At 47.7% G+C, this 27,873-nt stretch overlaps 12 protein-coding genes across 15 annotated transcripts; 4 read left to right on the top strand and 8 right to left on the bottom strand.

Moving 5' to 3' along the window:
* Window positions 1-639: 639 nt before the first annotated feature.
* On the bottom strand, window positions 640-3,406 carry E1B28_004779 (uncharacterized protein). Its single transcript, XM_043149301.1, has 4 exons — window positions 3,059-3,406; window positions 2,457-3,001; window positions 2,256-2,402; window positions 640-2,200 (listed from the first exon to the last, which is right to left on the bottom strand). The coding sequence occupies exons 2-4, from the start codon at window positions 2,958-2,960 to the stop codon at window positions 1,703-1,705; spliced, it is 1,149 nt and encodes a 382-aa protein (XP_043013905.1). The 5' UTR covers window positions 2,961-3,001; window positions 3,059-3,406; the 3' UTR covers window positions 640-1,702.
* On the top strand, window positions 3,334-3,985 carry E1B28_004778 (uncharacterized protein; the record flags this gene model as incomplete). The annotated part of the gene is made up of 2 exons (XM_043149300.1): window positions 3,334-3,402; window positions 3,467-3,985. The coding sequence occupies 2 exons, from the start codon at window positions 3,334-3,336 to the stop codon at window positions 3,983-3,985; spliced, it is 588 nt and encodes a 195-aa protein (XP_043013904.1).
* Window positions 3,986-4,186: 201 nt separating this feature from the next.
* E1B28_004777 (uncharacterized protein) lies at window positions 4,187-6,162 on the bottom strand (the record flags this gene model as incomplete). Its single annotated transcript, XM_043149299.1, has 5 exons — window positions 5,845-6,162; window positions 5,698-5,784; window positions 5,130-5,635; window positions 4,520-5,075; window positions 4,187-4,453 (listed from the first exon to the last, which is right to left on the bottom strand). Exons 1-5 carry the CDS (start codon window positions 6,136-6,138, stop codon window positions 4,187-4,189), a joined length of 1,710 nt encoding a protein of 569 aa, XP_043013903.1. The 5' UTR covers window positions 6,139-6,162.
* A 348-nt stretch (window positions 6,163-6,510) lies between these two features.
* E1B28_004776 (uncharacterized protein) lies at window positions 6,511-9,437 on the bottom strand. The gene is made up of 5 exons (XM_043149298.1): window positions 9,176-9,437; window positions 9,053-9,130; window positions 8,745-8,989; window positions 8,392-8,684; window positions 6,511-8,333 (listed from the first exon to the last, which is right to left on the bottom strand). Exons 1-5 carry the CDS (start codon window positions 9,405-9,407, stop codon window positions 6,845-6,847), a joined length of 2,337 nt encoding a protein of 778 aa, XP_043013902.1. The 5' UTR covers window positions 9,408-9,437; the 3' UTR covers window positions 6,511-6,844.
* Window positions 9,438-9,507: 70 nt separating this feature from the next.
* E1B28_004775 (uncharacterized protein) lies at window positions 9,508-11,508 on the top strand. Its single transcript, XM_043149297.1, has 4 exons — window positions 9,508-10,041; window positions 10,095-10,234; window positions 10,285-10,497; window positions 10,563-11,508. The coding sequence occupies exons 1-4, from the start codon at window positions 9,640-9,642 to the stop codon at window positions 11,410-11,412; spliced, it is 1,605 nt and encodes a 534-aa protein (XP_043013901.1). The 5' UTR covers window positions 9,508-9,639; the 3' UTR covers window positions 11,413-11,508.
* A 548-nt stretch (window positions 11,509-12,056) lies between these two features.
* E1B28_004774 (uncharacterized protein) lies at window positions 12,057-14,096 on the bottom strand (the record flags this gene model as incomplete). Its single annotated transcript, XM_043149296.1, has 10 exons — window positions 12,057-12,542; window positions 12,601-12,626; window positions 12,679-12,796; window positions 12,861-12,954; window positions 13,006-13,136; window positions 13,199-13,352; window positions 13,406-13,514; window positions 13,569-13,637; window positions 13,705-13,790; window positions 13,849-14,096. The coding sequence occupies 10 exons, from the start codon at window positions 14,094-14,096 to the stop codon at window positions 12,057-12,059; spliced, it is 1,521 nt and encodes a 506-aa protein (XP_043013900.1).
* A 145-nt stretch (window positions 14,097-14,241) lies between these two features.
* E1B28_004773 (uncharacterized protein) lies at window positions 14,242-15,548 on the bottom strand (the record flags this gene model as incomplete). The annotated part of the gene is made up of 8 exons (XM_043149295.1): window positions 14,242-14,470; window positions 14,540-14,654; window positions 14,710-14,767; window positions 14,822-15,023; window positions 15,085-15,110; window positions 15,164-15,342; window positions 15,393-15,474; window positions 15,531-15,548. The coding sequence occupies 8 exons, from the start codon at window positions 15,546-15,548 to the stop codon at window positions 14,242-14,244; spliced, it is 909 nt and encodes a 302-aa protein (XP_043013899.1).
* Window positions 15,549-15,816: 268 nt separating this feature from the next.
* E1B28_004772 (uncharacterized protein) lies at window positions 15,817-18,089 on the bottom strand (the record flags this gene model as incomplete). Its single annotated transcript, XM_043149294.1, has 13 exons — window positions 15,817-16,303; window positions 16,356-16,506; window positions 16,566-16,639; window positions 16,688-16,863; window positions 16,924-17,118; window positions 17,169-17,225; window positions 17,288-17,383; window positions 17,430-17,462; window positions 17,513-17,548; window positions 17,603-17,674; window positions 17,738-17,853; window positions 17,909-18,002; window positions 18,066-18,089. 13 exons carry the CDS (start codon window positions 18,087-18,089, stop codon window positions 15,817-15,819), a joined length of 1,611 nt encoding a protein of 536 aa, XP_043013898.1.
* Window positions 18,090-19,346: 1,257 nt separating this feature from the next.
* On the top strand, window positions 19,347-21,018 carry E1B28_004771 (uncharacterized protein). The gene is made up of 5 exons (XM_043149293.1): window positions 19,347-19,458; window positions 19,521-19,764; window positions 19,842-20,099; window positions 20,174-20,634; window positions 20,691-21,018. Exons 1-4 carry the CDS (start codon window positions 19,439-19,441, stop codon window positions 20,612-20,614), a joined length of 963 nt encoding a protein of 320 aa, XP_043013897.1. The 5' UTR covers window positions 19,347-19,438; the 3' UTR covers window positions 20,615-20,634; window positions 20,691-21,018.
* RPL8 (60S ribosomal protein L8) lies at window positions 21,019-22,570 on the bottom strand. 2 transcript variants are annotated; one of them, XM_043149292.1, is made up of 5 exons: window positions 22,400-22,570; window positions 22,063-22,345; window positions 21,750-22,006; window positions 21,402-21,694; window positions 21,019-21,347 (listed from the first exon to the last, which is right to left on the bottom strand). In XM_043149292.1, the coding sequence occupies exons 2-5, from the start codon at window positions 22,277-22,279 to the stop codon at window positions 21,215-21,217; spliced, it is 900 nt and encodes a 299-aa protein (XP_043013896.1). In that variant the 5' UTR covers window positions 22,280-22,345; window positions 22,400-22,570; the 3' UTR covers window positions 21,019-21,214. The 2 variants fall into 2 exon arrangements, with proteins under 2 accessions (XP_043013896.1, XP_043013895.1); XM_043149291.1 differs by having other exon boundaries at window positions 22,063-22,180; window positions 22,481-22,570.
* Window positions 22,571-22,648: 78 nt separating this feature from the next.
* On the top strand, window positions 22,649-25,880 carry E1B28_004769 (uncharacterized protein; the record flags this gene model as incomplete). Its single annotated transcript, XM_043149290.1, has 13 exons — window positions 22,649-22,907; window positions 22,957-23,164; window positions 23,213-23,403; window positions 23,451-23,551; window positions 23,615-23,755; window positions 23,808-23,877; window positions 23,931-24,360; window positions 24,413-24,636; window positions 24,689-24,820; window positions 24,895-25,162; window positions 25,223-25,291; window positions 25,345-25,548; window positions 25,628-25,880. The coding sequence occupies 13 exons, from the start codon at window positions 22,649-22,651 to the stop codon at window positions 25,878-25,880; spliced, it is 2,550 nt and encodes an 849-aa protein (XP_043013894.1).
* A 42-nt stretch (window positions 25,881-25,922) lies between these two features.
* On the bottom strand, window positions 25,923-27,866 carry E1B28_004768 (uncharacterized protein). 3 transcript variants are annotated; one of them, XM_043149288.1, is made up of 6 exons: window positions 27,777-27,866; window positions 27,385-27,700; window positions 27,074-27,307; window positions 26,849-27,009; window positions 26,411-26,783; window positions 25,923-26,356 (listed from the first exon to the last, which is right to left on the bottom strand). In XM_043149288.1, exons 2-6 carry the CDS (start codon window positions 27,414-27,416, stop codon window positions 25,924-25,926), a joined length of 1,233 nt encoding a protein of 410 aa, XP_043013892.1. In that variant the 5' UTR covers window positions 27,417-27,700; window positions 27,777-27,866; the 3' UTR covers window position 25,923. The 3 variants fall into 3 exon arrangements, with proteins under 3 accessions (XP_043013892.1, XP_043013891.1, XP_043013893.1); XM_043149287.1 differs by having other exon boundaries at window positions 27,385-27,866; XM_043149289.1 differs by having other exon boundaries at window positions 26,849-27,307; window positions 27,385-27,866.
* Window positions 27,867-27,873: the final 7 nt, after the last annotated feature.

The following is a 27,873-nucleotide window of genomic DNA, read 5'->3' as shown; positions in this document are numbered from 1 at the left end:
TCTCACAAGTCGAGACCTTGTCGAGACTTATTCTGGCTTTTACGCGGCTTCTATCCGATACTTCAATATTTCAATTCTCACAAGGATTATCGTCTAATGACTCATGCGCGGTGATTACTATAATGAACAATCTTAGCTCGACCTATAGGATCTAGTTCAGCCAATCATTCCCAAAATAATGGAATTTTATTCTATGGAGGTTTTACCATGGGCAACTTGTTTTTCCCATTGGCCACAAATTCAAGATCTGTACAAAATACAGGATATCTACCAGGAACCCGACTTGGTGACTTTGTCAGTCTTCTTCCGATTCTACTATTGATGTCTATCATTCGGGCCTGAAGTGTAACTAGGGCCTCGTGGTATTGAGCTGGGTTTAAATCTCTCGCCACCTCCTGGATTCTACGAGACTGACTTCAGAGAGTCTCGCCGCTGAATACGTTCTAGGCTCTAGGCTCCCTAGCCGACATTCGAAACTCTTGAGTTATACCCCATGAAAGCCTGCATCCCATTATTGAAAATTGCCCCAGTAGCATCGGTCCGGAACTTCAACGCTCAAACTACTGTTGATTTATCGATATCTCTCGGCATCCAACCGTATCATATGTCAAACTGTTAGAATTATATAACGACAACTTAGATACGACCGCCCACCAAGTCCCGAGCAGGTCTGGATTCTTTTCTGATCGTTTTCTCTCGGAGCCTGTGGCTTCCCGAAGATAGCTCGTGCAGTATCAGGACTAAGTACAAAGTCTTCACGCCGCCACTCATACATTCGAAGTACCCCTTTCTTCTAAATGACCAGTTTCTCGCAAACACTGCTATTACAGTGACTAGTGGACGATTGCGTACATTCTTTCCCGGATTTGCATCAACCTCGTTTCAGCCTCCACGAACACACCAGCCAATGAGATCGGTGTCCGTAATAGGGACCCTCAGTAGGTAATAAATGATTGTCGTCGATTCGTGGAGATGACGACTTACATTTCATGAGGTTGATAGGGATCTTAACTTCGCCGACCAATGAGGTTAAGAGTGTCTGCCAGTATGAGTTGCCTCGACGAATGAGAAGACGAGGAGTTTCGTTGGTTCGGAAAGCTAAACAAATGCACTCGAATGGACAGGGATAGAAGTATGGTCATCGTACGTGGTTCAGATCTAATTTGCTTTGGTTACTGCATTCACAACACCAAAAGTTCTACAAATCTCCGAGTGCTGCTTGAGACTGGATGGGGACAATATTACAGTGGACTCACTTGTTGCATTCTGCCCACCCCTCCCCCGAGAGTGAGCATTGTATCTGATTTTAGAATGCCGGGACGAAGATGATACAAAGATAAGCATTAGCAGTAACCGTTCGAGCCGCGGGTTTCCATGGCTGGCAGATTCTGAGTGGCTTTACCGTGACGGTGGCTCTCTCATATCCAGAGGGGTGCCACTGCTGCCCCTGCAGCCCAACCTGCAGCTCTCCATTGGTATCAGATCCCGACGAACGAAGTCGGAGCAGGTTCTACTATACTCTCTGTGATGGTAACCTGTAGCCAACGACGACCGGAAACTGCACGCAAAGAGCTGGTAAACGGCTCTACCACCACCGTTCAAGCTCAGATGACCGATACTGCGATTTCACTCCCTCCTTTCGTTTTCCTTCGGAGCTTTTTCGCACCCGAAACCTCTGATTCACAGATGGAAAATTGAAGTTTCATCTCTGCGAAGAGGGAGTCCAGTATGTACTCGGTGCGAATCCCCTAAACAATGCTCCTACAGCTCGCCTCGCATTCGCTCTCAGCTCTCCAACCTTCACCCCAGCATTCTCCCCATTGCTACCACTGCTTGTTTGTTGATAATCCATTCCCAAACCTTTGGCAACCTTCTTCACATCCTCGTCTTCTCGCACCCAAGCACCCATCTCTCTTTCCCTAGCCCACCAAAAGTCCTGTGTAGAACTTGAGCCAGAACCTATCCTCCCAAAAGCACCACGGCTGTAGCGTAGCAGCTGTAATCGGTTGATCAGATCATGCATCGTAGTTATTGCGGGTGGAAGTTGGACTCCCGGCGATGAGGGGTTCGGGACCGTTGGGTTATAAGAATTGAGGATTTCTTGTGTAATGCGCAGTGGTGACGGTGGTAGGATAAAGTGGACGATAAGCGGCAGAAAAAGGAAGAGTAGCTGCCGGAGGAGAGTGAGCACGTCGTACCACTGGTGGAGAAGGGGGTTCAATAACAATAAATGGTACAGACTGAAAACTACTCGCCATTACTGGATTGCTTGGCTTGCCTTCTCGAGGAATAGTAATCCCAACGGTTGTAAGCCAATAAGCTTCTCCGGCTGCTGCAGCGATGAGAACTCCAATTGCTACGGAGCGGTACCGCTCGAGGGAAGTCGATTTTATCGTGACAAGCTGCTCAATTCCACAACTCAGAAAAATGGGTCAAAGAAGAACGGTATGACTTACACCGATAACGGCAGCTTCCCTCAAGTACTCCAGGAACACCCCTGTGAACGCATAAAGCGCAAAGTCGAAGTAAGTTGAGCAAAAGACGCAAGCTGAGAGCGTTTCATGCCCAAACTTGACGTAAATAATCCGCATCTCTGCCGAGCCCAAACGTTTCAGCAACATTTCCACTCGCTCTGGCAACGTCCCATCTGGAGAGGCGGCGAGTAAAAGACTCCGTATGGCATCGGTAGGTGTACCCACGCTGAGACCTAGCCGTGTAAAGAGGTTGGGTGGGGCTAGCAAGATGATACGGTGAAGAATGAATAGCGTGTGTAGAAGAAGGAGGTTGGTTATGATGGTCCGCGAAGTGGATTTTGAATGAGAGATCCTGGGTGTTTTGAACAAGAATGGTATAGGTAGAGTGGGTGTGTGAGGAAACAGGAAAAACCAAGATAGAGTTGTAACGGATGCAGTGGTGAGGAAAATGAGAAGTGATGATGTCCCTTCGGTCTCTGTTGCCATGATCTTCAGTGTTGTCTATAAATTCATGTACAACCACGTCTCTGAAGTTCCTGTTCAGTATAGTTTCGAAGACTGAGGTTCTGAATCGTTGAACATACGTAGACGGGCTCTGGAACAAGTGGCGCAAGTGGCGTTTGTGCGTGATGACCGTCAAGAACACGTCTTCGAGTTCGCTCAGCTCACGCGTCTGCCGCCGCTCGAGGCACGTGCCTGTGTACCACTCGAGCTGACTGAGACCACCATTGCTTAACTCTTTCCCGACGCTCATTCTCTTGCAGTTACTCGCCTCGGGACTTGTTCTACTCCGACGAGGTATCAGCTCGCCTGAATCCAAATATTACCCAAATATCGCGCTCTATCATAAGCAAAAATCATGGAGGGTTGGACCGGGAAATATGTTGACCCAAAGAAGGCAGCAAATAGCTGGAGGCCTAAGTCTGGTGTAAGTAAGTCTTGATTATATTCTTTATCTACTGTTCATTCATCTCGACCCGACGTTCTTATAGTCAATGTCGCCCGGCTTACGCCGCGCTCGTCAACCATTTCTCGTAAAGAACACAATCACCGGTATCCTCTTAGGGGCCTTTGCAGTCGGTGTTTATGCCTACTCTATCAGAGCTGTGAAGCAGGATGACTTTGATGATATCGATGAAGAAGTCAAAGCGAAACCAGAGAAAGAACGGCAGGAGAGAGAGGGAGATAGGATAATGCAGGGTGTACTCAGTCTGGACGAGGAAAAAGAAGTTATGAACAAGGCCGCTGCTTTTGTCGTCAATCGTGCGCGAGCTGGAACTTCAACCGGTGCAAGCCACACCACATTGGGGGATGTTGATATCGCGCGTTCAATAGTGGACGAGATTGTTACTGAACATGTAACGGCCACAACGACGCGATATCCAGGATTATTGGTGGGCTCGACGTTGGACACACGCTTCCCATGGCTTCTTGATCCAATTGGGAAGACATTGGTATGGGGAGCCCCGCCCATAGATCACCTGGGCAGAGTGTGGCAGCGAAGGTCGTGAAAACAGGTGACGGAAGGTTCGCATCCATATTTCTATCATGTGTATAATTCCAACAGTACTTCCGCAAGGCTTGTCTACTTGAGAATCTTTTCTCACTTGTGGTTCTTGATAGGATTACCTCTTACCCAAAACTTCGAACACTGAGGAACAACATAAATAATACAATAAAATCTTGGTATATTAGGGACCAATCTTGGGATACTACAATACCCTATCCTTCTCATTACGGAACAGTTTAACGCCCTTCACATCGTGCACATTGAGTGTCCCTCGCTTCTTTGACGCCATCCACGTTCTCTCCTCCACACCCAGTGCATCTAACAGTCTCCCAGCGACATCCGGTGCGAAAGGCTGCAAACAAATTCCGACAACTCGGAGGGTTTCGAGACATGCTTCAGCCGTCACTAATGCGGCGCATGAAGACGAAGAAGGAGACCAGGGAGCGACATCACTTAGGGATCGATTTGCCTATAGAAAGATGTGAGAATGAATTGAAGTGTGAGGCTGAAAACGGCAAGGAGATGCAACACTTACAATCCTCAACACGTCCACGATCTCCTCCATGGCGTCGGCAACGTCCAGTTTCCTCAGGTTTTGCGTTATTTTATCCGGTAGAACAGTGGTCGCTTCAAGCAAATCAGCGTATGCTGCCCTGTATTTATTCGTTTCCTGTTGCAGGGAGACCATATCTTGAAACCAATTTTTTGTCTCTTGATTGGAGATGGGTACGGCCTGGTCAGTGTCAGCTTGCTTCAACATCGTCTGAGCATCCTGGACGCGTTTCAATATCGTGTTCGAAGTGACCCTTAAGAAAAAATTCCCAAGGAGAGATTGAAACTCTTTGTGGTGTTTCGACAGTTGGTCGTGGGACCAGTCAACGTCGTCTCGAAACTTCCCTCCTACTCTCGTTAGGTACCACCTCACCGAGTCGAGACCAAACTCCTCAATGGCCTGGAAAGGGTCTGTTGTGTTTCCCAGAGACTTCGACATCTTTTTCTGCGATGAGGTCCAATGTGCGTGTGCAAGGATTCGTGTTTGTAGCGGTAATTCCAGGGCTAGGAGAATAGCGGGGAGGTAGATTGCATGGAACCTTTCAAGGCTGGTCAGGGTGATGTGTAATCACGCAAGGAGGTATCAAACCGACCTAACAATGTCCTTTCCAATGACTTGAAGATCCACTGGCCATCCTCCCATATCCTCATGCTTCCTAACGCCATTCCAGGGATAGCCGATCCCAGTCAAGTATGACAACACCGCGTCCACCCATACATATACTGTGTGCTCCGGGTCACCTGGAACCTCCACACCCCACTTTACTCTCGACCTGGGCCTCGAAATCGAGATATCCTGGAGTGGTTCGTTCTTGAGAGAATGTATGATGTCTTCCGGGTAGTTAGAAGGATATATAAAGTCGGGATTTGCAAGGAAATGGGAAAGAAGTTTGTCCTGTAACGAAGACAAACGAAACATGTAGTTTGTTTCTTGGGTGAATTCGACGGGTGAGGAGGTTTCTTTTGAGATTGGGGTGGATTCTTCGGATTGAGGGCTAGGGTGGATGACTTGGGAGTCGGTGTAGAAGCATTCATCGGTAATGGAGTACCAGCCCGTGTAAGTACCTCTGTAAATGAGGTTTTTGGATTCCAGTTGCCGCTGTCAACAGGGCAAACTCAGAAATTGTCTGACGCGAGGGTAGGGAAGCCTGAGCGACCTACCCAAACGTGATGCACAGTATTTAGATGCCTCTCTTCACTTGTCCGTATGAACGTCGTATGACTGATATTCGCCCCCTTCGCAAGCCTCTTCAAAGATGAAGAAACTTCTCAACCGACCTCTTCTTTCCTCAAAAAAACAGAACACACACGAAAATGTTCACTAATCTCGTCACAAAAGGTCCTGGGCTCCATTCCTCTCATCATTGCAGCTTTCTGAATCTTGGACCCATGTTCATCCGTACCCGTGACAAAATGAACTGGTCTGTCTGGATTTTCGAGGCGGTGGTACCTGGCGAAAATGTCTGCTGTTACTAAAGAGTAGAGGTGACCAATATGTGGAGAGGCATTGGGGTAGAATATGGGTGTGGTTATATACCAGGGTTTTTCGTTTGTGAAAGTGGTGAATGAGCGAGAGAGAAGGCGAATACGGGTGGGTATCATGCTTGGGAGGGAGCGCGATTGAACGCGTTGTCCGGACCGAAGTAAATCGCGATCCGTGCTTTCGGACCGACGGCGAAACTCGGCGAACTCACAGTTAGAAAAGTTGTCTGCGATGATAAATTCAAAGGGCCGTACTTAAGATTACTTTTGTTTGATTGCTACCAGAATGGTTTATTCTATTAAAAGGCCAGGATGTTAATCGTAGTAATAAGCGGGGTCCAGTGTCTAATATTTCAAGCCTCGACACTGTATATGGAGCCTTGCCTATGACAACATCATACAAGGGCAGTCTGGCTGAAGCTGCCCGGGGAGGACCATGGCTTTCAGCGGGGCGTGCCGGTTAGGTTGAGATCGACACATTTTCCACATTTACGGTAAGATCGAAAAGGTCTAGAGTAAAAGAAATCGGGATTGCATGATAACAACGACAGCAAGATAGCAATGTGGGTAAATTATATGCGTTAGAAAAAAAGACGTCTGCAAGGAGTGTGACCGGCGATATCAAAATGCAAGGCATAGAACAAGTAGGAGTGTGATATTGAAACTGTACTCAGAGAATGAAAGAAAAGAAATTTGCTGAGGAAAACTTAGAGCGATAAGATCCAAGGAATGTAAAAGACGCTGCGGCGTCAGAGAAGAAGGTCAAAGAGAGCGAACATAGTAGTAGACAGAACACCAACGTCGAAGACAATGGAACGCACCAACATTACCCCAACCGAACCCCTTCCAAACTCCTTACCAATGCATCTACATTCCCCAGCATGGTCCCTAATATCGCCGTTTTCTCTTTCGTTGTACGCGTCTGTGGCTTCCCTCCGGTAGTTGAACTTGAGTTTTTGTGATCCGAAGAAATTCGATCAGGAAGACTGGTTTTCTGCGGCGACTGAGCCTCAAAATCCCAAAACACTTCCTCTTTTCTGCGTTCCTTCTCCCTCTCCCTCTCCCAATCTCCATCCCCGGCTCCGTCATCGTCCATATCTCCCAGACTAGATGCCCTGCCAAGAGCAGATTTCGTTCTTCCATGTTGAGTAGGGACCGCAACTCCGATAATGCTCTCACTCTCTGCTTTCTTCATTTTGACCGGAGCAGGAGTCTTTGCAAAATGAGTGGCGGGAACGCCGTGACCAAGTTTGGGTGCGGGCGTCGACGGCCCATCAGCGGTTCTCCGTGATTTGACTTTAGATGCCGGAGTAGCAGGAACAAAGTCAATGTACGGTTGCGGAGCATGAGGTGTCTGTGCCCTCGTTCCTCCTACGCCCGTACCACAGGAAACCCCGGGCCTTCCCAGCCCAATTCCTCCAGGTCCAAGCCCGACACTGCTTCGAGTACTATGGCTCCGACGGTGACCTTTCCGTTCCTCCTCTTTCTCGGTAGCGTCCTCGTCTCCGTCTGATACAAGCGCGCGTGTGTGTTTCCTTGGTGAACTATGCACGCTCGATGGTGCCGTCGAAGTCTCACTACCAGCCGAAAAGGCGGAGGCGGCAGAACTGGAGGATACCGATCTACTGGAAGGGACTGACCCTCCTCCTTCACTCGCTGTTTGGAGATGCTTTTGGACTTTCTCAGGTGAATTCGAACGTGTTGACGGACTTCTTGCGATTGACCCTGGGCGGGAATGAGATCGTAAATGCGGCTGAACGCCTCTTGATGGAGTACGTGAACCAGAGATGGAACTGGTACTGAATGTACCGTCAGATGACCCGGATGAAAAAGCGTATGTCGTGCTACCGTATCGAGACATGGGAGTAGGTGGGCGTTCAGGTCGTTCAGGTCTGCTGTCAGGTGTGTTGGGGGAGGCAGAGGTAAGAATGGGTAAAAATGGTCTCTTTGTGTTTCTTGAATGAGGCTTGTAATCCTGGCCATTTCCAGAACCAGTCCGTGAAGAGGGTGTTCTGGTATGAGATTTCGTGAACAGAGTAGAGGACATAGAAGGGACGGGGAGGTCCCCCTGACTTTGCGACCGGTTGTGGAGATTACGAGGGACGAGGTAAGACGGTATAGAGGTGCTGTTCAAAGCAGAAGAGGATGGTGAGTGACACTGCTCCTTCTCGGGAGAACATTTATCTGTCGACCGTGGAAGGAGGGCATTTGAATCGGCGGTGGATGAATATGAGTCCACTGTAGCAGAGGGGCCCGTGAACGTGGGTGACGTTTCATCCAGAAGGTAAAAATATAAGAACTCCAGGCATTTCATCCTAAACGAGAATCAATGTTAGCAATCAAATGCATGGCATGGAGTGGACGTTGCAATACCTCACTGCCCGTCCACTGCCTTTCCGTTTCAGAATCTTCACAACAGCTTGCAGGCCTTGAACTTCCTCAAAATTCCGCAGTGCATTGACACCGTCTTCAAGCTGAAGTTGCTGTCCATCCGTTGAAGCAGGCAATGAGGGAGCCAAGATACACAGAAGGGTATCCAAAACTACAGAGGTCAGGGTTGTTGACAGCCCTTTCTCTGAAGAGGACGAAGAGGAGGTTGACGATGCACTAGAATCTTGGGACGAGGGGCAAAAATAACGCGAGACCAAGAGGAGGTCAACAATGACCTAATTGGATAGAGGTTTGCGATCACAGCTTCAACTCAGAGCTAGTAAGTTCACACTCACCTCTAGACCACCTCTTCTCCCAATCCACACCTTACTTGCTGCATGATTGAGGACGATACCTTGAATCAACGACGCTGAGATATTCAAGGCTAGACATAAACTCTGTGCTTCTTGTTTGAGTTTAGCCTTGGGTGAAATATTATCTTCATTATGAGAGTCGTACGAGGGAGAGGTTGGCCGTAACTTTTCACAATAATCTTCGTTAGGAAGGGAGTGGGGCACGGAGGTAGCTGAGGAAACCGTGTCTTGAAATGAACCAAGCTAAGCATGAAGAGGAGTCAATAAGCTTTAAGCTGAGCTGAACTGACCCATATCAACACCTTCCACAACCAACTGCTGAAGCCGCGTGTTACAGATTGTTATGAATGAGATAAGATGCGAGATTACTGAGAGATATCAGAAACCGCCTCAGGGAATTCGGGGGGACGTACTATTGCATTCGAACGTCGCCTGCAGAGCAATAAAATTGTCGAACTCTGCACTGTCCTGTCCATCTTTGCTTTTCCCTTTTTCCTTCCGAAGGCATGCTTGTACAAATAGAGATTCCAGTTCCTGTAATGGTCGAATCTTGTTCTGCGTGGCAAGGCGAGGCGAGATGATTTGGCTCAGGGAATCTTGAATGGTGCAATTGAGATCATGTAGGGATCGGAACGATTCATCCATTCCCGGTGGGGTGAACTAGTCTCCCGACGGTCAAATCTCAAAACAATTCAACCGGCGTTATGGTTAGACGCCTTGCGGAACAAACTTCCCACGCCAGGTCAATCACGTGGTCGTTAAAGCCGGCCGTCCTGTGTCCGGGGCGGCAATGGCGAATCGATTCGCGATCCAATTGCAACTCGAAGTTATCTGTGCAGATATTTATTAGCTGCAAACCAACGAATTCCGCAAGACAATGTCTGCCTCCCTCCCATCCTGGCCGCCCACCCTCACCTCTTTGCAACGTGAGGAACTGCACAAGTCGGCAACCACATGGGCTCTAAGTCATGGCCTTTGTTACCTTCCACCGTCTACATCTGACCGGCCCTCAAATAGTACCAGTTCACCCCCAGTCGCTACAATACATGCCCCGATATCTCTTATTCCAACGCCTTTTCCTCGGTCGTTATTCCATTCAGCACAGAGTTTGCAATCGGTCTACAACACCCTCTATTCGCGTGTCGCGTTGGACACTGAATTTCTCGATCGTTACATGGGGTGTGAGAGTGAAGAGGGTGTAGGTAAGGTTGATAGCTTTACAGGAAAACTATGGCAAGGGTGGAAGACAGTCAGGGAGGAAGGCGGGTATGAAAGGCAGGTGAGCTGGCCGTTTACACCTTCCTTCTATCGTCTTATTGATAAGAACTTTAGTCTCTTCATTTGGGGCTTTTCCGTTCCGACTACCTTCTTCATACCTCTCCCGACCAGGCTCTATCGATCAAACAAGTGGAATTCAACACGATCTCCTCCTCTTTTGGTCCTTTGAGCGAAAGAATCGCTGCTTTACATAGGCCAGTCAATTTTGACTCGGTCAATGTATTACTAATTAGTTTGAATCCAGACACCTCGCTGCATCCTGCTCTTATTACGATATTTCGCCATTACTTAATGATGACCGGTTTCCTGAGAACGAGACCACGAAGGGCTTAGTGCAAGGATTGGCTTCAGCCCATGGTGCTTACGGCGTTCCGAGCGCTAGAATCCTCTTCGTGGTTCAATCAAAGGAAAGGAATATGTTCGATCAAAAGTGGCTGGAATATGAATTATTGGAGAGGTGAGCCCCCTACAATCTTCGATACACCAATCTCCATCTGAAAAATAACGCTCCGCGCCCTTCAGACATAGTATCAAAGTAATCCGAAGAAGCCTTGATGAACTTGCTACGCAAGCTTGTGTGGATCCCAATACTTACAGTTTACTCGTTTCCAATACCGATTCACCGAACTCCCCACCTATCGAGATTTCTACGATCTACTTCCGCGCATGTTACACCCCAAACGATTTCCCGACCCTTTCACATTACGAAACCCGTTTCCTCCTCGAACGTTCCCGAGCTATCAAATGCCCCAGTCTTCCGCTACAACTTGCTGGGGGTAAAAAAATTCAGGAGGTATTGACGAGGCCAGGCGTGCTCGAGCAGTTCCTACCGGATGTCGGACACGACAGCTTAGAACAGCTCAGAGCAACGTTTATGGGGATGTACTCGCTCGATCTGGACGAAACAAACGATAGTTCCTCGTTTCCAAAGACGCGTGCCAACCACTTAAATCTGGTTCTCAAGCCCCAACGTGAAGGTGGTGGTAATAATGTCTACAAGGAAGATATCCCCGCTTTCCTTGATTCCCTTTCAGCGGTATCCTCTAGCTCTTCGCCTGTCTCCGAATCAAAGGCATGGATAGCAATGGAAATAATTCACACTCCTCCAGGAATAGGCGGTTATCTCGTGAGATCACCGCCTCCGGGCAGTAGTCAGGAAGAGATTGAAGCTGGGAAAGGTGGCGCGCAGGCAGAGATTATATCTGAGCTTGGGATATTTGGTTACTCGTTATTTGGACTCGTAGAGGGCAAGAAAACGATCAAAGGAGAAGAGACGGTGGGTTGGTTGGTTCGCACGAAAGGAAAGGAGAGTAATGAAGGTGGTGTCGCCACCGGATTTTCGGTTTTAGACAGTTTGGTTTTGATTGACTAGGCTTCGTATGCGCGCATGCGAAGGTATTGGTAGACGTTGACTTTTTGTAGATTACCATCTAGTGTAAAGATATGCATCATGCTATGAGTGTTAGTACTATGTCCACACAAGCACTAAACAACGGCTCTCGCCTTCCAACAGAAGCACCAACACCCGATCGACACACTGGAAAAGCGACTGAAACCAATTGCAACTATGCAGAAGAGTCCAGAAAGTCACCAAGTTGTTCGTAACGGGAATTTGGAAGCTTTCACGGCATACGAACCTGTAGTCGTGAGTTTTTCTTGTACCGATTGTTCTTCCACAGAAAGTTGACTGAAGCACACAGGTACTTTCTCCCGCTGGTATTTCCATGGATTAGTGGTTTCATACAGTTCAAAGGAAAATTCAGTTTGATTACGACTGAAATTGTTTGTTCGAATAGGGTACAGTTTTTTTTCGGGTTTGCTCAAAAACATGGTCTGCAAACGACAGGCTCGTCAACTGAGCACCGATTGAACCAAAAGTCACTTGTCGAGGCCGCGACATTTGCTCACCATCTTCTCTCGTTTACAACTCCTCCTGTTGCAGCCACTTTCGAATCATGTACAGTGATTCTTCAGGTTTATCATGCGGCACGTATCAGTCCCAAGGACACTGGTCAGTCACGCTGCCAAAAAAAAAAAAGAAAAAAAGAGACTCATCATATGTCCCGCTCCCTTGATCGTAACAAAGGCTAGTCCTCCCTTACCGTTTTGCGCGTCGAAACCGTTGCCTTTCACCTCTCCGGCTTCCCTGTCCGGATCAACTGCCCAAACCCTCATCTCCTCCTTAACATATGTTCCAGCTCCTCCCCACTCCAAAGCGTCCGTCCACGCTTTGTTCGACACCCAGTTGCATTGCCAATCATACGTCCCAGCGTAAATCAACACTCTCACACCTCTGTCTAACAATGCCGCGACGTGATATTGGGTAGGAATTGCATATTTATCCATATGCGCGTCAAAACCGTTCCCAACGGCGTCAGAACATGCTGAAAAGTTGCTAGGAGAATGAGGGGAAACGCCCAACAACTCCCGAGTTTGTGGGAGGTCCAAATACTTCGCAATCATTTCGTTTTCAGCGTAGCATAGATCGGAACCTACACACATCTATCAAGGTGTTGGTAACTTTTTGTAAATTGCTCTATGATGCAATAGGACCGCTCACTTTGGATACGTCGTAGGGGTTCCTTCCTAGGGAGAAAATCAGTGACATGATGATACGGGAAAATGCAAGATAACGCACCACTATCCCGTAGAGGTTTCGAGAGTTCGTTATCGCAGAAGTCTATGGCGGCACGGCAATTCATCAGGTCGAACTGGTCAAAACAGCCTGCCTTTAACGCATGTTGGCATCGAGGTAGCTGAAAGGTGGCAAGAACTTGTATCAATTCATTACTCGACGACTTTTAAGACATATTGACTCACAGCTCTCTTCATCCTAACACACTTGTTGATGAGTTGAAATGGAACCTCCAAAGCCGCCACTCCACATTCGATCTCGTATTTTCCGGGGTAAAGACTAGAATCTTGATCAGAAAACCATCGATGAACGTGGAACGAAAGAACGCACTATTCCACGCCAGTATTCCCATTCCCTATGATCATACTTTGCAAGTTGATTACATTTTCCGCCCTTCCCTCCTTAACCGCAATCTGATTTTGGTCATAAATTTCGCTGGCAAATACCGGTAGATATCGTCCCTAAGACCTAAAGCGTTAATATCACAGCCGGTATTCAATACTTTGAGGGTATGGTAACCTACGCCATACGATTCACCCGAAAGGTGAAGAGCTCTTCCACTGAACTCCTTGAACGTCTCAAAGAAGATGCTTATGAATGCATGAACATCCTTCGCTGCGTCTTCAGTCGTCTGAATGTTTTCCCCATAATCTGCATAGGAAAAGCCCACACCGACCCTAAATAACCGTGTAAACACACCCTAACGAAAGATATCACTTCAAACACGTACGGTTGATCCAAGAAGAAAACATTCGCAGCTTCATTCCAGCCGTAAGGATTCCAAGTCGTACCGTTTGAGCCAGTGGATGCGTTCTTTCTCATGTCGATTGAGCAGGGTCCTATCAATAATTAAACTGAATACCAAAAAGATGAAAAGGCTGTCAAAGGCGCACCTAGTTCCATGAGCAGCCCCAAGGAAGACGAACACCCAGGTCCTCCATTTATCCACATCAACACGTCGTCTACATATACCGTGGATATTCGCATGAGAGAGGAGATAACAGCTGAAGAAAGAAAGGCCGAGTTCACCATTTTGTGGGTCTCTCCTACTCTCAAAGAAATAGAAAAAGAGATGTTTAGCTCCAGCATTGACATCGAGATACCCTGTGTACACGCTTTTTCACTTCCCTCAGCTGTTACATCGGGTGGTAGGGGGGAAAAAGTAGAACACACTTGACGGTAGGATCACAGAAATTGCTTTTCTTGATGCGCACACGGTGTCCGGGGAATTGTGGATGGATTAGGGACGTGAAATCATCAGATGGAATAGATTGTAAACGTATGTGGTCTTCGCTTTTGAACGTGAACTGATCATTTGGAGAATTTCCTGTCTTCGCAAGAGCAACTTCCAAGGCCAAGACAAGAATAAGGAATCCAAAGAGTGAATCGACGAAGAATGGTATCAACCGGGCTTTCACCATGACGGTTAGCGGTCAAAGCAGGCGATCGAATGGTTATTCGGATTATGGAGTCCGAGTTCCGATGGAATACACAGTGTCGAAAATTTCTATTGTTCAGTAAAACTCAGCAAGCGTACTAGTGGCACTACACTGAAAGACATTAAGACTACAACATCGCCTTCGAGCCCGAACCCTCCTCCTTCACATTATTGTACAAAGATCCAATTCCGTTACCCACCCATACGCTCACTTTATCTCCATCTTTCAGATAGAGGGGTGGCTTCTTGACGAACCCAACTCCCTTCGGCGTCCCGGTAAGAATGAGAGAACCAGGTTCAAGCGTTGTTCCTTGAGAGAGGAATGCGATAGTACGGCGAACGGAGAATATCATGTCACTAAGAGAGACAGAAGAGAGAAAAGTAAGTATTTACACACAAGCAAGAGAGGTAAAGGATTCATCGTACGCTGTGGTTCCATCTTGAACCGTCACACCGTTCACAGTCGCGCTAAGAGGCACTTTCTGTGGATCGGGAATCGTAGATGCAGCGACAAGACATGGGCCGAGAGGGTTAGTGTTGTCTACAAAGATGCTGTTCAGCACCGGGTGACTGCTACTACAGGTATCTGAGCGTACCGAAACCCTTCGAGAAGCCCCATTGGGTGACAGCCATTTGGTGTTTCCGGAACGAAACCTAGAGGTAAGTTGTTTCAACCCAGGCCCGGGAGTGTTTCAATGGCCAACGTACGTCGTTTGCCGCGGTATACCCCAACACATAATCCAACGCATCCTCTTCTTTCACATCCTTCGCAGGCTTTCCAATAACGATGGTGAACTCTACTTCATAATCAGGAAGATGTTCCTTGGGAGGCTGTGCTACTTTCGGAATAGTTATCGTAGCGTCGGGTCCTATCAAAGAGGAAGTAGGTTTGATGAAGAGAATCGGGAATCTAAGAAACCACAACTCGTCAGTCTTGGCTTAAGCATCCTGTAGCACCGAAAACGACGTACGCTGGTTTAGCCAGACCAGCCTCTGCCTGTGCGGTACATTAGTGAAGAACGACTCTTCGAAGGTGTGTTCAGTACTCACTGCGTGGTCGGAATAGTTCAATCCTAGGCATCTAACATACTTGATTTCCTCATTCGACAAAGGAGACAACAAAGTCTGAACGGTCAACACATTCTTGGTAACTTGGGCTGCTGGGTCAAGTGCTGACCCGAGAATTTCATAGGCCTCTATGGGACGTTTCTGATGAGACGCCAGACCAACTACGTTTCCTGTCAGCGGACATACAGTCGATCCTAAGAAGAAGCCTTACCATCCAAGTTCTTATCAACAGGTTCACCAATATGAACGCGAGAAGTTTCCGCCGCAACGAATCGAATGAGACGGGTCCATTGCTTTTGAGAGGTTCAATTAGATATGAACCACCAGAAATGAGAGAACTTGAACTTACAGTCCTGATGGGCGCCATGAGTAAGAAGGCTTTGCGTTGGACCTGCGTTCTTCTTAGTAGTAGTTACACGGTCTTTTCCGAGTGCCTGTCCTTCCCGTGAGACCGAACGTTCAAATTCGTATATACGGTGCGGACTTGAGGCCGCCATGGAGTGTCTAGACATGTTGATGTTCGCGTCCATGGCGGACGGAGAGGAAAAACAGTGCGACGTCCGGTTCAATTCAAATTCTCGGCTACAATATCAGTACATTGGAGGTCGGATAACAAACAAAAGAGTTCAAAACAATTAAGTACTAGTCAACCCCCCGAACACAATCAACTTCTCGTTCAAATACTCATCGATACCATGGGGACCTCCCTCCCTACCCAATCCACTCTCTTTAACACCTCCAAACGGAATGACGGCTTGACTGATCAACCCAGTGTTCGCACCAACCATTCCCACTTCGAGCGCCTCGGCAACCCTCCATACTCTCCCAACGTCCCGGCTAAAGAAATAGCCAGCTAAACCGACATCGGTTGAGTTAGCGAGCCTGATGACCTCGTCTTCGGTTTCAAACTTGACCAAAGCGGCCACAGGACCAAAAGTTTCTTCGGAGCAAATGACTGCGTCCGTGGGTACGTCGGAGAGGACTGTGGGCCGGAAAAACAAGCTATTGGCATCGCCGTGACGTTTACCGCCAACGAGAACTTGTGCGCCTTTGGAAACGGCATCTTCGACATGTCGGTTAACCTTTTCGACGGCGCGAGTATGGATAAGGGGACCGTGCGTTCTAGCAAAAGCTCAGCAAAAAATATGATCGTCCAATAAAAAGAGGAACTAACGTGTCCTTGTCTAATCCATTACCGAGCTTGAAGCTAGCGACCTTCTCCGCCAAACGCGACGCGAATTCAGCGTAGATGGAAGAATGAACAAAGATTCGGTTGGCGCAGACGCAGGTTTGACCACTTCCACGGAACTTACACAGAACGGCACCTGTTATGAGCGGGGGGTTTGAAAATGTAGATGGCAGAAGTCAAAACTGAATGTCCTACCTGCGATAGCTTCGTCGAGATTACAATCGTCAAAGACAATGAACGGGGCGTTGCCTCCAGCTTCGATAGATACCCTGCCACAATATGAGTAACATACGTTGATGAGAAAGCATATCGCTTACTTCTTTAGAGTGGTCGCAGCCATACCAGCCAATAATTTTGCAACAGGCGTTGATCCAGTGAACGAAACCTTTTTCACAATCTTATTCTCACACATCTCCTTCCCAACTTCCAAGACCTTCTTTTGTGTGGTTACGACGTTGATAACACCGTCCGGAAAGCCTGCGCGTCGGCTGAGCTACACAGTTGGAACGAAAGTCAGTAAAAAAGTCAACAGAATGCGGATATCTACACCCACTTCTGCTAGAGCAAGAGCTGAGAATGGTGTTTCAGGTGGGGGTTTGATGACAGTTGTGCAGCCTGCAGCAAGAGCTGCAGCAAGTTTGCGCGTTATCATCGCAGAGGGGAAATTCCATGGAGTCAAGATAGAGCTAATTAAAGAGTTGAGGGCGGAAGTCAATCCAGGGTGCAACCGAGGAAACATACACGACACCTAAGTTGGATGAGTGGTTAAGCGATCGGGCTGAGAATAGGAGTGCTCACCAATGGGTTGCTTAATGACAAGGTTTCGGCAATGGCTGAAGGGCGACGGGATTTGTTCTGCATGAAAAAAATGCGTCATCGGACTAGAACCTTCGTGCGGATCAATGTCGAGTGCTCACCTCCATAGGTCCGGACGGCTTCTTCAGCTGTTTATGAGTAATGGATTTAGGATTCGGAACTAAAGAATCATCAAATAGGCAAAACAAACCAAACCACTGTAAGAGTGTGAGAATTATTCGGAAGAATGACAGCACTATTCACCTCCAGGAATGACGCGCTGTAAGCATTCTCTCCCTGTGAAGAGTCAGTTCATTCGGTGAGCTTTATGAGGAGAAACCGTTTACCTTTGAGTCAGCCAAGGTTTTCCCGTTCTCAAGAGTCTGTCAAATCAACGGGTTATGTTACCAACGGGATAGAATAGTGAGTATACTCGCGATGATGCGGGAGAGGTCGTCGTCGTGTTCTTTCATAAGGGCGTAAAGTTTCATGAGAAGATCATGTCGTTCCTATTCATACAAAGTTCAGCGGGTGAGTCCACATTCAATAGGACAGAGCAAGAGGAGGTATACCTTTGCGGTGGATCTGCTCCAAGATGGAAATGCCTTCGCAGCTGCGTCAATCGCTTCCTTGGTTTCCACAAGACCCATTTCTGGAACCGAGCCCAATTCTTCGTTTGTCGCCGGGTCTAACAAACGCGATTTGAAGGTCAGCAAGAGCTAAAGACATCGTCTGCAACGCACTAGTAACAATGATCCTCCCTCCATCCTTGGCGTCGCGCCATTTTCCGCCGATATACCCTTGAGTCTGAATCAATGAAGCGTCTTTCAATCCAAACTGTTGGGTCAAGATGGTAAGTGAGTGTCCTCATTGTTCGTGGATAAGGTATAGTATACGAACGTTGGATGCTTGAGAGCTGGCCATTCTGTAGATAAAGCAAGATATGTGTGAAGGCTGGTGGTAATGAGACCGAAAGCGAATAGAATAGGAAGAGAGTTTGAGGAGCATGACTGCCCAAAGAGTAACCGTACTCCCATGGAGGGTTTTAAGTTGTGCGGGATGGGAGCCAACGGGAGATTGAACGGCCGAAAATGACACACGTCATGTCTGCGTTAAGCGCTTGGTCCGATCCGTCCGAAAATACCCATTTCTGTGTCCATGCCGACGATATCAATTATATCGAGAGCTGACTGGATATTGGTCTACCCCTACCCACCCTTTTCTGTCTACATGCAGATCAGACATGAATGCATGACTTCCGACTAGCCATCCCTATGAATATGTCGGAGAATTTGATCGACTTCGGTGCTTTCTGTGTCCATTTCTTCCATCCCGGATCGGGCCGCTTAGGGCCGCCTTTGGACTCCTCCCATCGCAGCATATAAACCCGCCGTCCCAGTACTAATGAAATCCATTGCATTGCATACTGGAGAATAGTTTACAGCTCCCCCGTATACAGCGTCAGACACGCAAAGGAAGACGCAGACCGGTGTGCTTTAAGCTAGTCTCCCAGCAAGCGTTACCGAGAAGCTACCGGCTGATCCCGAGTACTTCTGACTCGGTCAGGGCATTGGTTTTAGCCCACGAATGGTGTTTTTTCAGAGTCCATCCATAATGAGAACCGGTCATTAGTCCACAACTACTGGTAGTAAACGAAGGAAGGGTGATTGAAGCTGGGGGTCCACGCGGACGGTGAACAAATGATCGTACTACGCGTCCTGCCTGTGTCATTGATCTACAGACTCGACTGATCGTAGTCACACGCAGCACTTGATCAAACAACTTCTGTAACAGACCTCACCTCATTTGCCTCTCGAATAGTGTCCATGTTCAAGTGGACTGAATGAGAACGCTCGAGGGCGTTAATCAGGAAGCTTGAGCCTCGAGATCCAATGAAGATGGGTCGCGCGAAGATCTAAACCAAGTTTTGTATTCCTGCTGTCATGCACCGATGAGGTACTTAGTATGGTTGTACTTGGGCTCGTCTGCCGACACAATTCTACTGAACTGTTACCGAAACCGAACCTTTGCGTCCGATTAAGCTTGTAAAAAATTTCATTTTGCGAGAACAATGAATTTTGGCGGCGGTGTCGACTACGTTTAGGCCGGCAATTCGGCACGTTCTATATGCCATAAGGATTTCCGAAAATGGAAAATTGGGAACGTCCGACGACAGGGAGCCCTTTACCTTGTCTTCCTTCAACATTGCACAACTAGGTGCCCACATTCGCTGGTAGCGAGGACATCCACTTTCAGTCCATCTACCTTTCGAGATGGTGAGATACCCAGCTAGGTGCGTCAATAATCACTACAGAGCCCCCAAACCCTTGACGACACCCCATCTCTTTCTCCCAGATCTGCAGCTTTCGCCATAACCCTTCTGGGCTCTATCATCAACTTGTCGTTTACCCTTCAAACTCTTGCCTCATGGAGTTCTCTCAAAGAACCAGAATCCAATGAAACGGAATGGGATTCTTCATGGCTTAGTCGAAAGTGGCCTTGGCACCCGGACGGCATCCATTTGATGGGCGGTTTTCTCCTAGCTTATTTCTCCACTGCAGCTGCTGTATCTATTGTTGGTTTTGTTGGGACTGTTCAGGTGAGTTACAACTGGTTTATTTTAGACTCCACATCTATCGCACGACTCTGGACCTTTGGCTGACGTTCACACTCTAGCGCAAAGCTACCCTCCTCAAGTTCTATCGAGATTCGTCGATAGCGGATCTCTCTTTATGCGTGCTCGTTGCTTTGATCGGAATCTACTTTGCATGGTTGCCCCAGACGAATGTGAGGGTTTGTGAAGGGCTCTCACAACAACCGGAACTCATGAGAGACTTGTATGAGTTTGGGTTGAGCCCTGAAAATTGTGAAAGGTGGTGTAACAGAGCAGTTGTGGCCTTGTTGGTAGTCATGATCCTATCCATCGTTGCCAAGGTGAGTCGTGGGCTGGATCTTCCGCCTTTCTTTCCTCGGAGAACTTCCCACGTTACTGACACGTTTTACCCTAGCTACACTTCGTTCTAGCAGTGGAAATCTACTATTCCCATCTAGCACGAATTCCTCGACTTACGGTTGAACAGCAAAATGAATATGCCGAGCTACAAGTGCGAGCTCCTGGACATGGACCTCTCCGACGGATATTTATTGCTCGAGGTCCAGAAGATAGTTCAGCCGATAGCAATTCGCTTCAAGATGAGGAGATGGTTGTGTATACCCGCATACCTCCTGAACACCTTCCTTGGAGAACAACGGCGGATGCACGGAGAGAAGCCACAGCACGGTGGGTTACGGGAATGGCGTCACAATCTCCACCGAGGAATTTGAGCCCCCCATCTAGTCCGAGTCTGGGGAGCTCAGATTCAGGTCATGGCTGTATGACTGGCTCCGGGCAAGTCAGATTACCAATTGAGGCTGGAGAAGGACTGTTCCCCCTTTCTCAGAGGACGTAGAATCATCTTGACAGGACAAGGTAAAATCGCGTTTTGTTTGTCCGGCGTATATTGACTTTTGGGTATTTTCTTACAGATTTTTCTTGCTCAACTATTTCGGTTTTCTAGGTTATCCACATGTATCATCACCATACATTCTTGATTTATGTGTTATCTTCAATCGAAGTTTTCCATCCTGAATTCTTTTCCCGCGTCATTCTCCCCAGTTGTATTTCTTTTTTTTACTATACGCTGACTTTCGTTAACTTTCCCGGTTCCACTTCCACACACTCCGTTTCGAAAACGCCTCCTCTCCTTCCGGAAATTTTGCGGTGGACAATCTACGCTATCATACCGTACTTGTTCTAAAGATGTTCTTAGACATTGAACCTTTACGCCCTCAAGCGGAACTTAAATTATTCAAGCTTGAGAATTCGTAGATCATTCCCATTACATGAATATTGCGCCAGATCGCGCCATGAAACCTGCCACAACACACTATCAGGCTTTACCAGGCATTGTGAAATCTCGCTGTTTAATCATGTAGAACATACGACCCATAGCATATCAACGCATACAGAGCTACCATACAGAGGTCCACCGATATCCCAGATAGAAGCTCTAAAGCTTGGTGACGTTAGCAGCAGAAACGTTCTGACCAGAGGCCTTCGCACGCTTGCGAAGCATCTGAGCCGACTTGTTTCCACGAATACCTCCACCCCATTGACGACGGTGCTCTTCATATTTGTCAGAACTAGTAAGGGTTGAGCTCGGGGCTACTTCAACAGAAAACGGCTAGAATACGTACAAGTTGGCCTTTGCTGCGCTTACGATGGTGGCGAGCTCACGCTGATCCTCGGACTTGACGTCCTGGAGAGCAACGACCGCGGCCGTTTTCTTGTGAACGACAGTACCGAGACGCGCCTTGCCTTTGACAATAACGTACGGGACACCCATCTTACGGCAAAGAGCAGGAAGGAAGACAACAAGTTCAATGGGGTCGACATCGTGAGCGATCACGACCAGAGATGCCTTCTTGGCTTCAATGAGGGCGACGATATGGTTTAAGCCATATTTGACGAAAAGAGGCTTCTTGGTTTCCTAGAAAAGTAGCGCTCAGCGACCGTTCTGGATGCAACCACGTTTGGCTACAGACCTCCTTCTTTCCCTCAGCAACGGCGGCAGCAGTGGCCTGGAGACGGGCCTTCTTCTCAACCTTAGACTCGGGTCGGTACTTGTTCAAGAGCTTGAACAGTTGTGTAGCGGTGTTCTTATCCAAGGTGTGGGAGAATTGGGCGATAGCGGGAGGAACCTTTAGACGTTGGTTGAGGATAACCTTTTGACGTTGAAGGCGAACGTATGCAGGCCATTTCACGAAACGGGTCAAGTCGGTGGTAGGTTGTATGTCCTGTCCTACAATTCCAAGCCATTATGACATCTGAAAACTTGTGGTTGAAGCAAGCACCTACCGATACCGAAGTTTTTGGAATGGGCCTCAAAGAGAGGGTTTTTCTTGGCCTTGGTTGCCTTGCTAGCACCGAAGGGGGCAGCAGCGGGCTTCTTGCCAGTTCCGGATTTGGCCTTGGGCTGGTCATGGAGACGAGTCAGCAACTGGTCGAATTTTGTTCCATAGTTGCCGCTCGGAGCTCTAGCGCTGTCTGCGGACAGCCCAGCACTATGCTTCATCGCCTCTACAGGCTCAGCAATAAGAACGCAGACTCAAAAGAGTCGCGATATTTGTGCATAGCTCACCTGTCCATTCGTTAGATTTGACAAGGCCAAAGTACATCCAAAGCCAAAACGTACCATCCATCTCATTAAAGCGCTCTATGAGATGTATAGCGCAAAAGAAGAGCTCCGAGGACCATAAGAGGACGTATATCTCACCATTTTGTGGTCTTGAGGGTCTTGAAGACGTTGGAGAGGGTTGGATGAGAAACAGAACCGTACTGTACAATGACTTTTCGGGCAAACCCAGGTGGCTGTGCTATTTAGGCGCTTGCAGTCACAGCTCACTTGCCTTCTCAATCTCGAGCTCGCCCGCAGCCATGAACGATGAGCCAGAAATCTTCCACATTCAACAAATTCATTCTCTATGAGAACCGACTCAGGTTCTTTGTTATAGCTTCCAATGCCGCCGACTCTAGGCACCGTATCATCAAAATCGACCGTACTGACCACGATGAATTAATAGTCATAGAAGACGAAGCTGAATACAGTGGCAAGCAGATGAGTGCTATGCTCAAGATGCTTGACGATGGCAACAAGAGTTCGGGGGGGCTTGGAAAGGCGAAAGTTTTCTTTGGTATCGCAGGTCAGACTCATTTGCGGTGAATTGCATTACCGTCTAACACCTCACGCAGGCTTTATCAAGTTTACTGCCGGATGGCACATCATCCTGATTACGAAACGATCCATTGTGGCACTCCTAGGCGGACACTACGTCTACCACTGTGAAAATACTGAAATGATTCCTGTTTCTTTCAATCACAAGATAGAGAAGCCCGCAGAAGAGCAGAGGCTCATCAATATCTTCAAGCAAGTAGACATGTCAAAGAACTTTTACTTCAGGTAAAGAAGCCCACGCCTAGTGAATGAATCGCTTCTGAACAGACGTAGCTATACGTATGACCTCACTTCCACGTTACAACATAACTTGGTCGGTTCCAGCCGTAACGTCCACGGAAAATGGTCCTTCAACGATCGATACGCTTGGAACTTCCATATGCTTACCGCACCATTCGGGGAGAACAGCAATATCAGGACACAGTGGATGCTTCCCTTAGTTCATGGCCATGTCGATCAAGCAAGTGCGTGCCCCGCCCACAAATTGATACCGTTACTGAAACGTCGACAGAACTCACTGTGTTGGGCCGGGTGGTTTTCGTAACTCTCATTGCTCGACGGTCGCGTCACTTTGCTGGAGCAAGATATCTGAAACGTGGTGTTAACGGAGAGGTCTCTATCACACTATGGCCTACCCACGTAGTCAAACGCTAACGCTAACGAAATCCACTCCAGGGGAATGTCGCAAACGAAGTTGAGACGGAGCAGATAATATCGGAAGCACTCACAACACCATTTTATTATCCCGTGCAAGGAACCTCGAATGGTAAAGAGCGAAGCAGAGGTGCTAACCCACACTACACGTCTTACGTTCAGGTGAACATCGCCCTTCTTCATTCAAAGACTTTTTGTTAACTCCTACCTATAGTACCGGGGGAGCATTCCAGTATACTGGACTCAAGAGACTACTAGCATGAACCCAAGACCTCCCATCGAAAGTCTGTCAGCCCTTCACTTTTTTGGCTTATTGCAGGAACTCACCGGATCTTAGTCAATGTTGTCGATCCGTTCTACACTGCTGCAGCCAGACATTTTGATAACCTTTTCAAGCAATATGGTGCTCCGGTGGAAATCCTCAATCTGATCAAAGGAAAGGAACCGGTTCCTCGCGAATCCAAATTACTGGCAGAGTACAAGCAGTGTACGTGCTATCTAAATCAGTTCCTCCCTCCAGGAAAGAAGATGATACATCGAGATTGGGATATGTCTCGAGCTTACAAACAGTCCGTCAATCCGATTATATTTTCTCTTTTTACCGAATTCAATATCAACTCGTATCAACTCATTAGGAAGACACAAGATGTCATTAGTTATCTAGAAGATCTTGCAGAAGAGTCAATCCTGAGGACCAGTTTTTTTCATTCTGGACCAGAATTATATTGGCACCATCTACAAAGAAGTGAAGGAGAAACAGGCACACAGTAACCATCACTTTTCCTCTCTATTCACAGCTTTTCTTACTCCTTCTCATAGAGAGGAATGTCCACCACTGCGCAAAACTATATCTCTGCAAAACGGCATCTGTCGAATCAACTGTGTGGACTGTCTTGACAGGACAAATGCTGCTCAATTTGTCTTTGGCAAGAGAGCTTTGGGACATCAACTTTATGCATTGGGCGTTGTCGACAATCCTAACTTGTCTTTTGATTCCGACGCGGTTAACATGTTGACGGAAATGTATCATGATCATGGAGACAGTTGAGTCGGCCTCGTCGCAAGTGGTTTCGATTTCAAGCTCATTAGCCTTAGCAATTGCACTCCAATACACTGGTAGCGCTCTGGTCAACCGCGTCGAGACATATCGTCGTATGCCTCACTGGAACAGCCATTCACGAGATATAATTGAAAATATCCGACGCTTCTACACCAACTCTCTATTAGGTCGGTAGGTTCACTTTTGGCGGCCTCGCTGCGCGTATCCTGGCCGTCTTAACACCCAATCAAACTTGATCCAGATGCAGACAGACAAGCTGCTATAAATCTCTTCCTCGGTGTAGATTCAGATCGGCCAATCGCCTATCCACCCGTCCGGAACGGGTATCGCAAATGGTTTCACGAGGAACACTTGACAGACCCTTATTGCATTGAAGACTGCTCTAATAAACTTTTGAGCTATGTTCAGACTAAAGGCGAATTCTGGACCGAATATTATCGACCTCTTTTATTTACGTCGCTCACGAAGCATTTCGTTTATTCCATGAACAGCACGTTGAAACTACCTGGGTGAGTTCTCTGTTGAGCGGTTATACTGCCCTCCGTCTATTAACTTTCGAACTACCACAGCAAAACGGCCAAAGACATAAACCATAGTCCTTTTGAGGCACACGGGAGTGCGAGACATCGGCAGACAAGGTATGACCGGATTGACTGGTGAAAGGCTTGCTTCCGAACTTCGAGCTTTCTAGTGTCGTACAAGGAGTGAGGAGATGGATAAGTTCACACCCACCTACGGCTTCAAAGAAACCCCACGGGAAACCTCAAATAAGATCGGAAGCTCGACGCCCTATTGCGGAACCTGAAACGCTGCCGGATCGTCATTCGACGGAAGCGGTCGCAAAGCAGATGTTGGACCCTACTGTTTCGGAAGAGGAGGAAGCGGAATATCATGGGTGAGTTCTAGCTATCCATATAAAAAAATCGACAATGCCAGCGGCTGATCTGATGGTTGGTTGGATAAATTGATAATAGTTATATCGACCAGTGTCAAGAACTTCTAGATGCCCGTATGACGGGAGGTGAGCGTAAAGACCTCGAAGTATATACCAATGCGGTGCGGACTGCTGCTGGGGACTTCGGTTCGACGATGGAAGAAGTTCCCAAGGAGTTCCTGTCCTATATCGAGCATGGAACGACTCAGTACATCGAAGGGAGTGTACGGAAGGAAGCGTTCCCTGTGATGTTCAATTACGAGCGTTGGCTAATGGGTCCAGCAATCGGATAATAGTTTATCAAGGACATGTGTATCATAAATTCTACTCAGCTATCTAGGTCACTTTGGTTTTTCGAGCTCTAAACGTGGCAAGGACAGACTGAGAACTATTCCACCATGTCCATAAGCATACCAGAGCCAGTGCTGTGCCGATGCCCACATGAATCAAAACTGCCCAATTAAATACAGCTCTTCTTCCTTGCGTTTGGACGATCTGAGTGGCGTGCCATTTGGTTTCGCTAGCTGGTATGACCACCAATGATACCAGCAGCGCGATAAACAAGGAAGGAGATGGTAGGACCTGTCTCCACTTCACGTAGTCCGTGCCGGAATGACGACGGAAAAATGAAGCGGCGAAGACAACGACGTAGACGATCCTTGCAGAGAGATTGACTATGTTCGCGTAGACGAGCGAAACATCACCATAGTTTTCCCTATACAGTCCGATGGCAGATCCAATGTAGATAATCGAGAAGACTAACATCCAACTAACGTAAGTGTATTAGGTGGTTAGACATCCAAAAAGAAGCCCCAAAACTCACCCACTCTGCCGATTTACATCCTTCTTCTCAGCTGCGCTCGCCAAAAAGGCCTCTAACCCTCCGTTCACCGCCAGAACAGGGATGTACCAGATCCACGCGGACAAAATCTTGGGAGCACTGGTCTTCAAATACTGGGCTGGAAGGAAAATCTCCAACACCAGTGTTAGATACTGTGACCCAAAACATAACAAGAACAATGAGCCGGCAACTTGCAGATGCAGCAATGCAACCAGGGTACGAGATGCTTCCGACAATGCAGAGCTCTTCCGTTCCGTGTTGGCTTGCCCGGATGTAACATCCAGTAATGTCTTTGAAAAATAGAGGCGGAGGGTTTCCTCGATAGGCTGAAATACGATACGTGCTATAAGTGATCCTAAATTATACGTCAGTAATTCTTTGTGAAGGGCTTCGTGAAAAAGGATAACAGGTCCCACAAACCATAATTCACCGCAACTGCGTATCCACCCTGGTCTTCCAAAGGACTGAACCACGATAAAATGAATTTATCACCTTCGGTTAGAAAGTGTTTCACCAATGATTGAGAAGTCATGGTCAACGATAGACTGAGAACTTCCTCGTCGAAATATGTCGCAATAGACCTATATGAGGTTTTCAGCAGAAAAGCTCCCTGTCTTCTTTAGAACAGAGTTCAAAATTTCATACCAGGTTTTGGTCGGAATTCCACTGAACCGTGGTAGACCGTTATAATTCCACGCGTATATCACAAAAACACACATTCCATACGCAAGTTGACCCAAAGCAAATGATAGCAGGGCAAGATCTCCAGTACGATTGGTATAGTCGTACAAAAGCACGATGAAGGTGACGATGGCCTTGAGAGTGATGCCTGCGCCTTCGGCACGTACGCGTATATGCGTCTTCAGTGCAACCATGGCCCTGGGAGGAGGAGAGATTATAATGGATACACGTCGTCAAACAGGCTACCAAGTTGAAACGAGATTCAAAGGACGCACATGTTATGCATTGGTTCAGCCAAAAGTTCCATAATGGCCGCCAGAGCATATACGGTCACCGATTCGATGAACAATGGTTGTGACCTCGTCTCAGGACTTGCATAATTCGCGTATAATATGGAAGTGCACAAGGCCAGAGGTATTCCAATCAAAACGGGAACTAAGCCGACATTGAGTGCTTTGTTTCCTTGAAGTTTTCCTGTCTTCTCCTGGTCGACTCCTCCCACGCGAAGTAATGCACCTCTTACACCTTCCCGGCTGAGGAAAAGAATCGTACTGAGAAGGAGCTCAAACTGGATTGCAGCTACACCATAAGCTTTTGGAGATGCCAATCGGAATAAAGCTTGATTGAGAACGAAAGTCAAGAGCCTTGAAGAGAGTTGAAGGCCCACCAAAGACGTTAGTGAGGATAACGACGTGGACCTCAGCCTCGCAGCGTCGTGGGTGTTGGTGGTAGACATGCTGATCACTTCACCGTGCTTCGTTCCA

Source organism: Marasmius oreades, chromosome 2 (assembly GCF_018924745.1).
Source record: "Marasmius oreades isolate 03SP1 chromosome 2, whole genome shotgun sequence".
NCBI classification, from domain to species: Eukaryota; Fungi; Basidiomycota; class Agaricomycetes; order Agaricales; family Marasmiaceae; genus Marasmius; species Marasmius oreades.
Note: the sequence above shows the minus strand (reverse complement) of the source record. Positions and strands in the feature narration are given on the sequence as shown.

Excerpts from the sequence above, each read along its gene's own strand:
- E1B28_004775 (XM_043149297.1), top strand. The coding sequence starts at position 9,640 with ATGTCTGCCTCCCTCCCATCCTGGCCGCCCACCCTCACCTCTTTGCAA. Across the intron at positions 10,235-10,284 it reads AGAATCGCTGCTTTACATAG|ACACCTCGCTGCATCCTGCT; the intron begins GCCAGTCAATTT and ends GTTTGAATCCAG. Across the intron at positions 10,498-10,562 it reads GAATATGAATTATTGGAGAG|ACATAGTATCAAAGTAATCC; the intron begins GTGAGCCCCCTA and ends CGCGCCCTTCAG.
- RPL8 (XM_043149292.1), bottom strand. The coding sequence starts at position 22,279 with ATGAAGCATAGTGCTGGGCTGTCCGCAGACAGCGCTAGAGCTCCGAGC. Across the intron at positions 22,007-22,062 it reads TTCCAAAAACTTCGGTATCG|GACAGGACATACAACCTACC; the intron begins GTAGGTGCTTGC and ends TTGGAATTGTAG. Across the intron at positions 21,348-21,401 it reads AGCGCAGCAAAGGCCAACTT|TTCTGACAAATATGAAGAGC; the intron begins GTACGTATTCTA and ends AACCCTTACTAG.
- E1B28_004779 (XM_043149301.1), bottom strand. The coding sequence starts at position 2,960 with ATGGCAACAGAGACCGAAGGGACATCATCACTTCTCATTTTCCTCACC. Across the intron at positions 2,403-2,456 it reads GGGAAGCTGCCGTTATCGGT|CTTGTCACGATAAAATCGAC; the intron begins GTAAGTCATACC and ends GGAATTGAGCAG. Across the intron at positions 2,201-2,255 it reads AGCCAAGCAATCCAGTAATG|TGGTACGACGTGCTCACTCT; the intron begins GCGAGTAGTTTT and ends CTTCTCCACCAG.
- E1B28_004771 (XM_043149293.1), top strand. The coding sequence starts at position 19,439 with ATGGTGAGATACCCAGCTAG. Across the intron at positions 19,765-19,841 it reads GTTTTGTTGGGACTGTTCAG|CGCAAAGCTACCCTCCTCAA; the intron begins GTGAGTTACAAC and ends TTCACACTCTAG. Across the intron at positions 20,100-20,173 it reads TCCTATCCATCGTTGCCAAG|CTACACTTCGTTCTAGCAGT; the intron begins GTGAGTCGTGGG and ends GTTTTACCCTAG.
- E1B28_004768 (XM_043149287.1), bottom strand. The coding sequence starts at position 27,845 with ATGTCTACCACCAACACCCACGACGCTGCGAGGCTGAGGTCCACGTCG. Across the intron at positions 27,010-27,073 it reads GGAATTCCGACCAAAACCTG|GTCTATTGCGACATATTTCG; the intron begins GTATGAAATTTT and ends AACCTCATATAG. Across the intron at positions 26,357-26,410 it reads GATGTAAATCGGCAGAGTGG|TTGGATGTTAGTCTTCTCGA; the intron begins GTGAGTTTTGGG and ends CACTTACGTTAG.
- E1B28_004776 (XM_043149298.1), bottom strand. The coding sequence starts at position 9,407 with ATGGATGAATCGTTCCGATCCCTACATGATCTCAATTGCACCATTCAA. Across the intron at positions 8,990-9,052 it reads TGTGGAAGGTGTTGATATGG|ACACGGTTTCCTCAGCTACC; the intron begins GTCAGTTCAGCT and ends GTTCATTTCAAG. Across the intron at positions 8,685-8,744 it reads GGAGAAGAGGTGGTCTAGAG|GTCATTGTTGACCTCCTCTT; the intron begins GTGAGTGTGAAC and ends CTATCCAATTAG.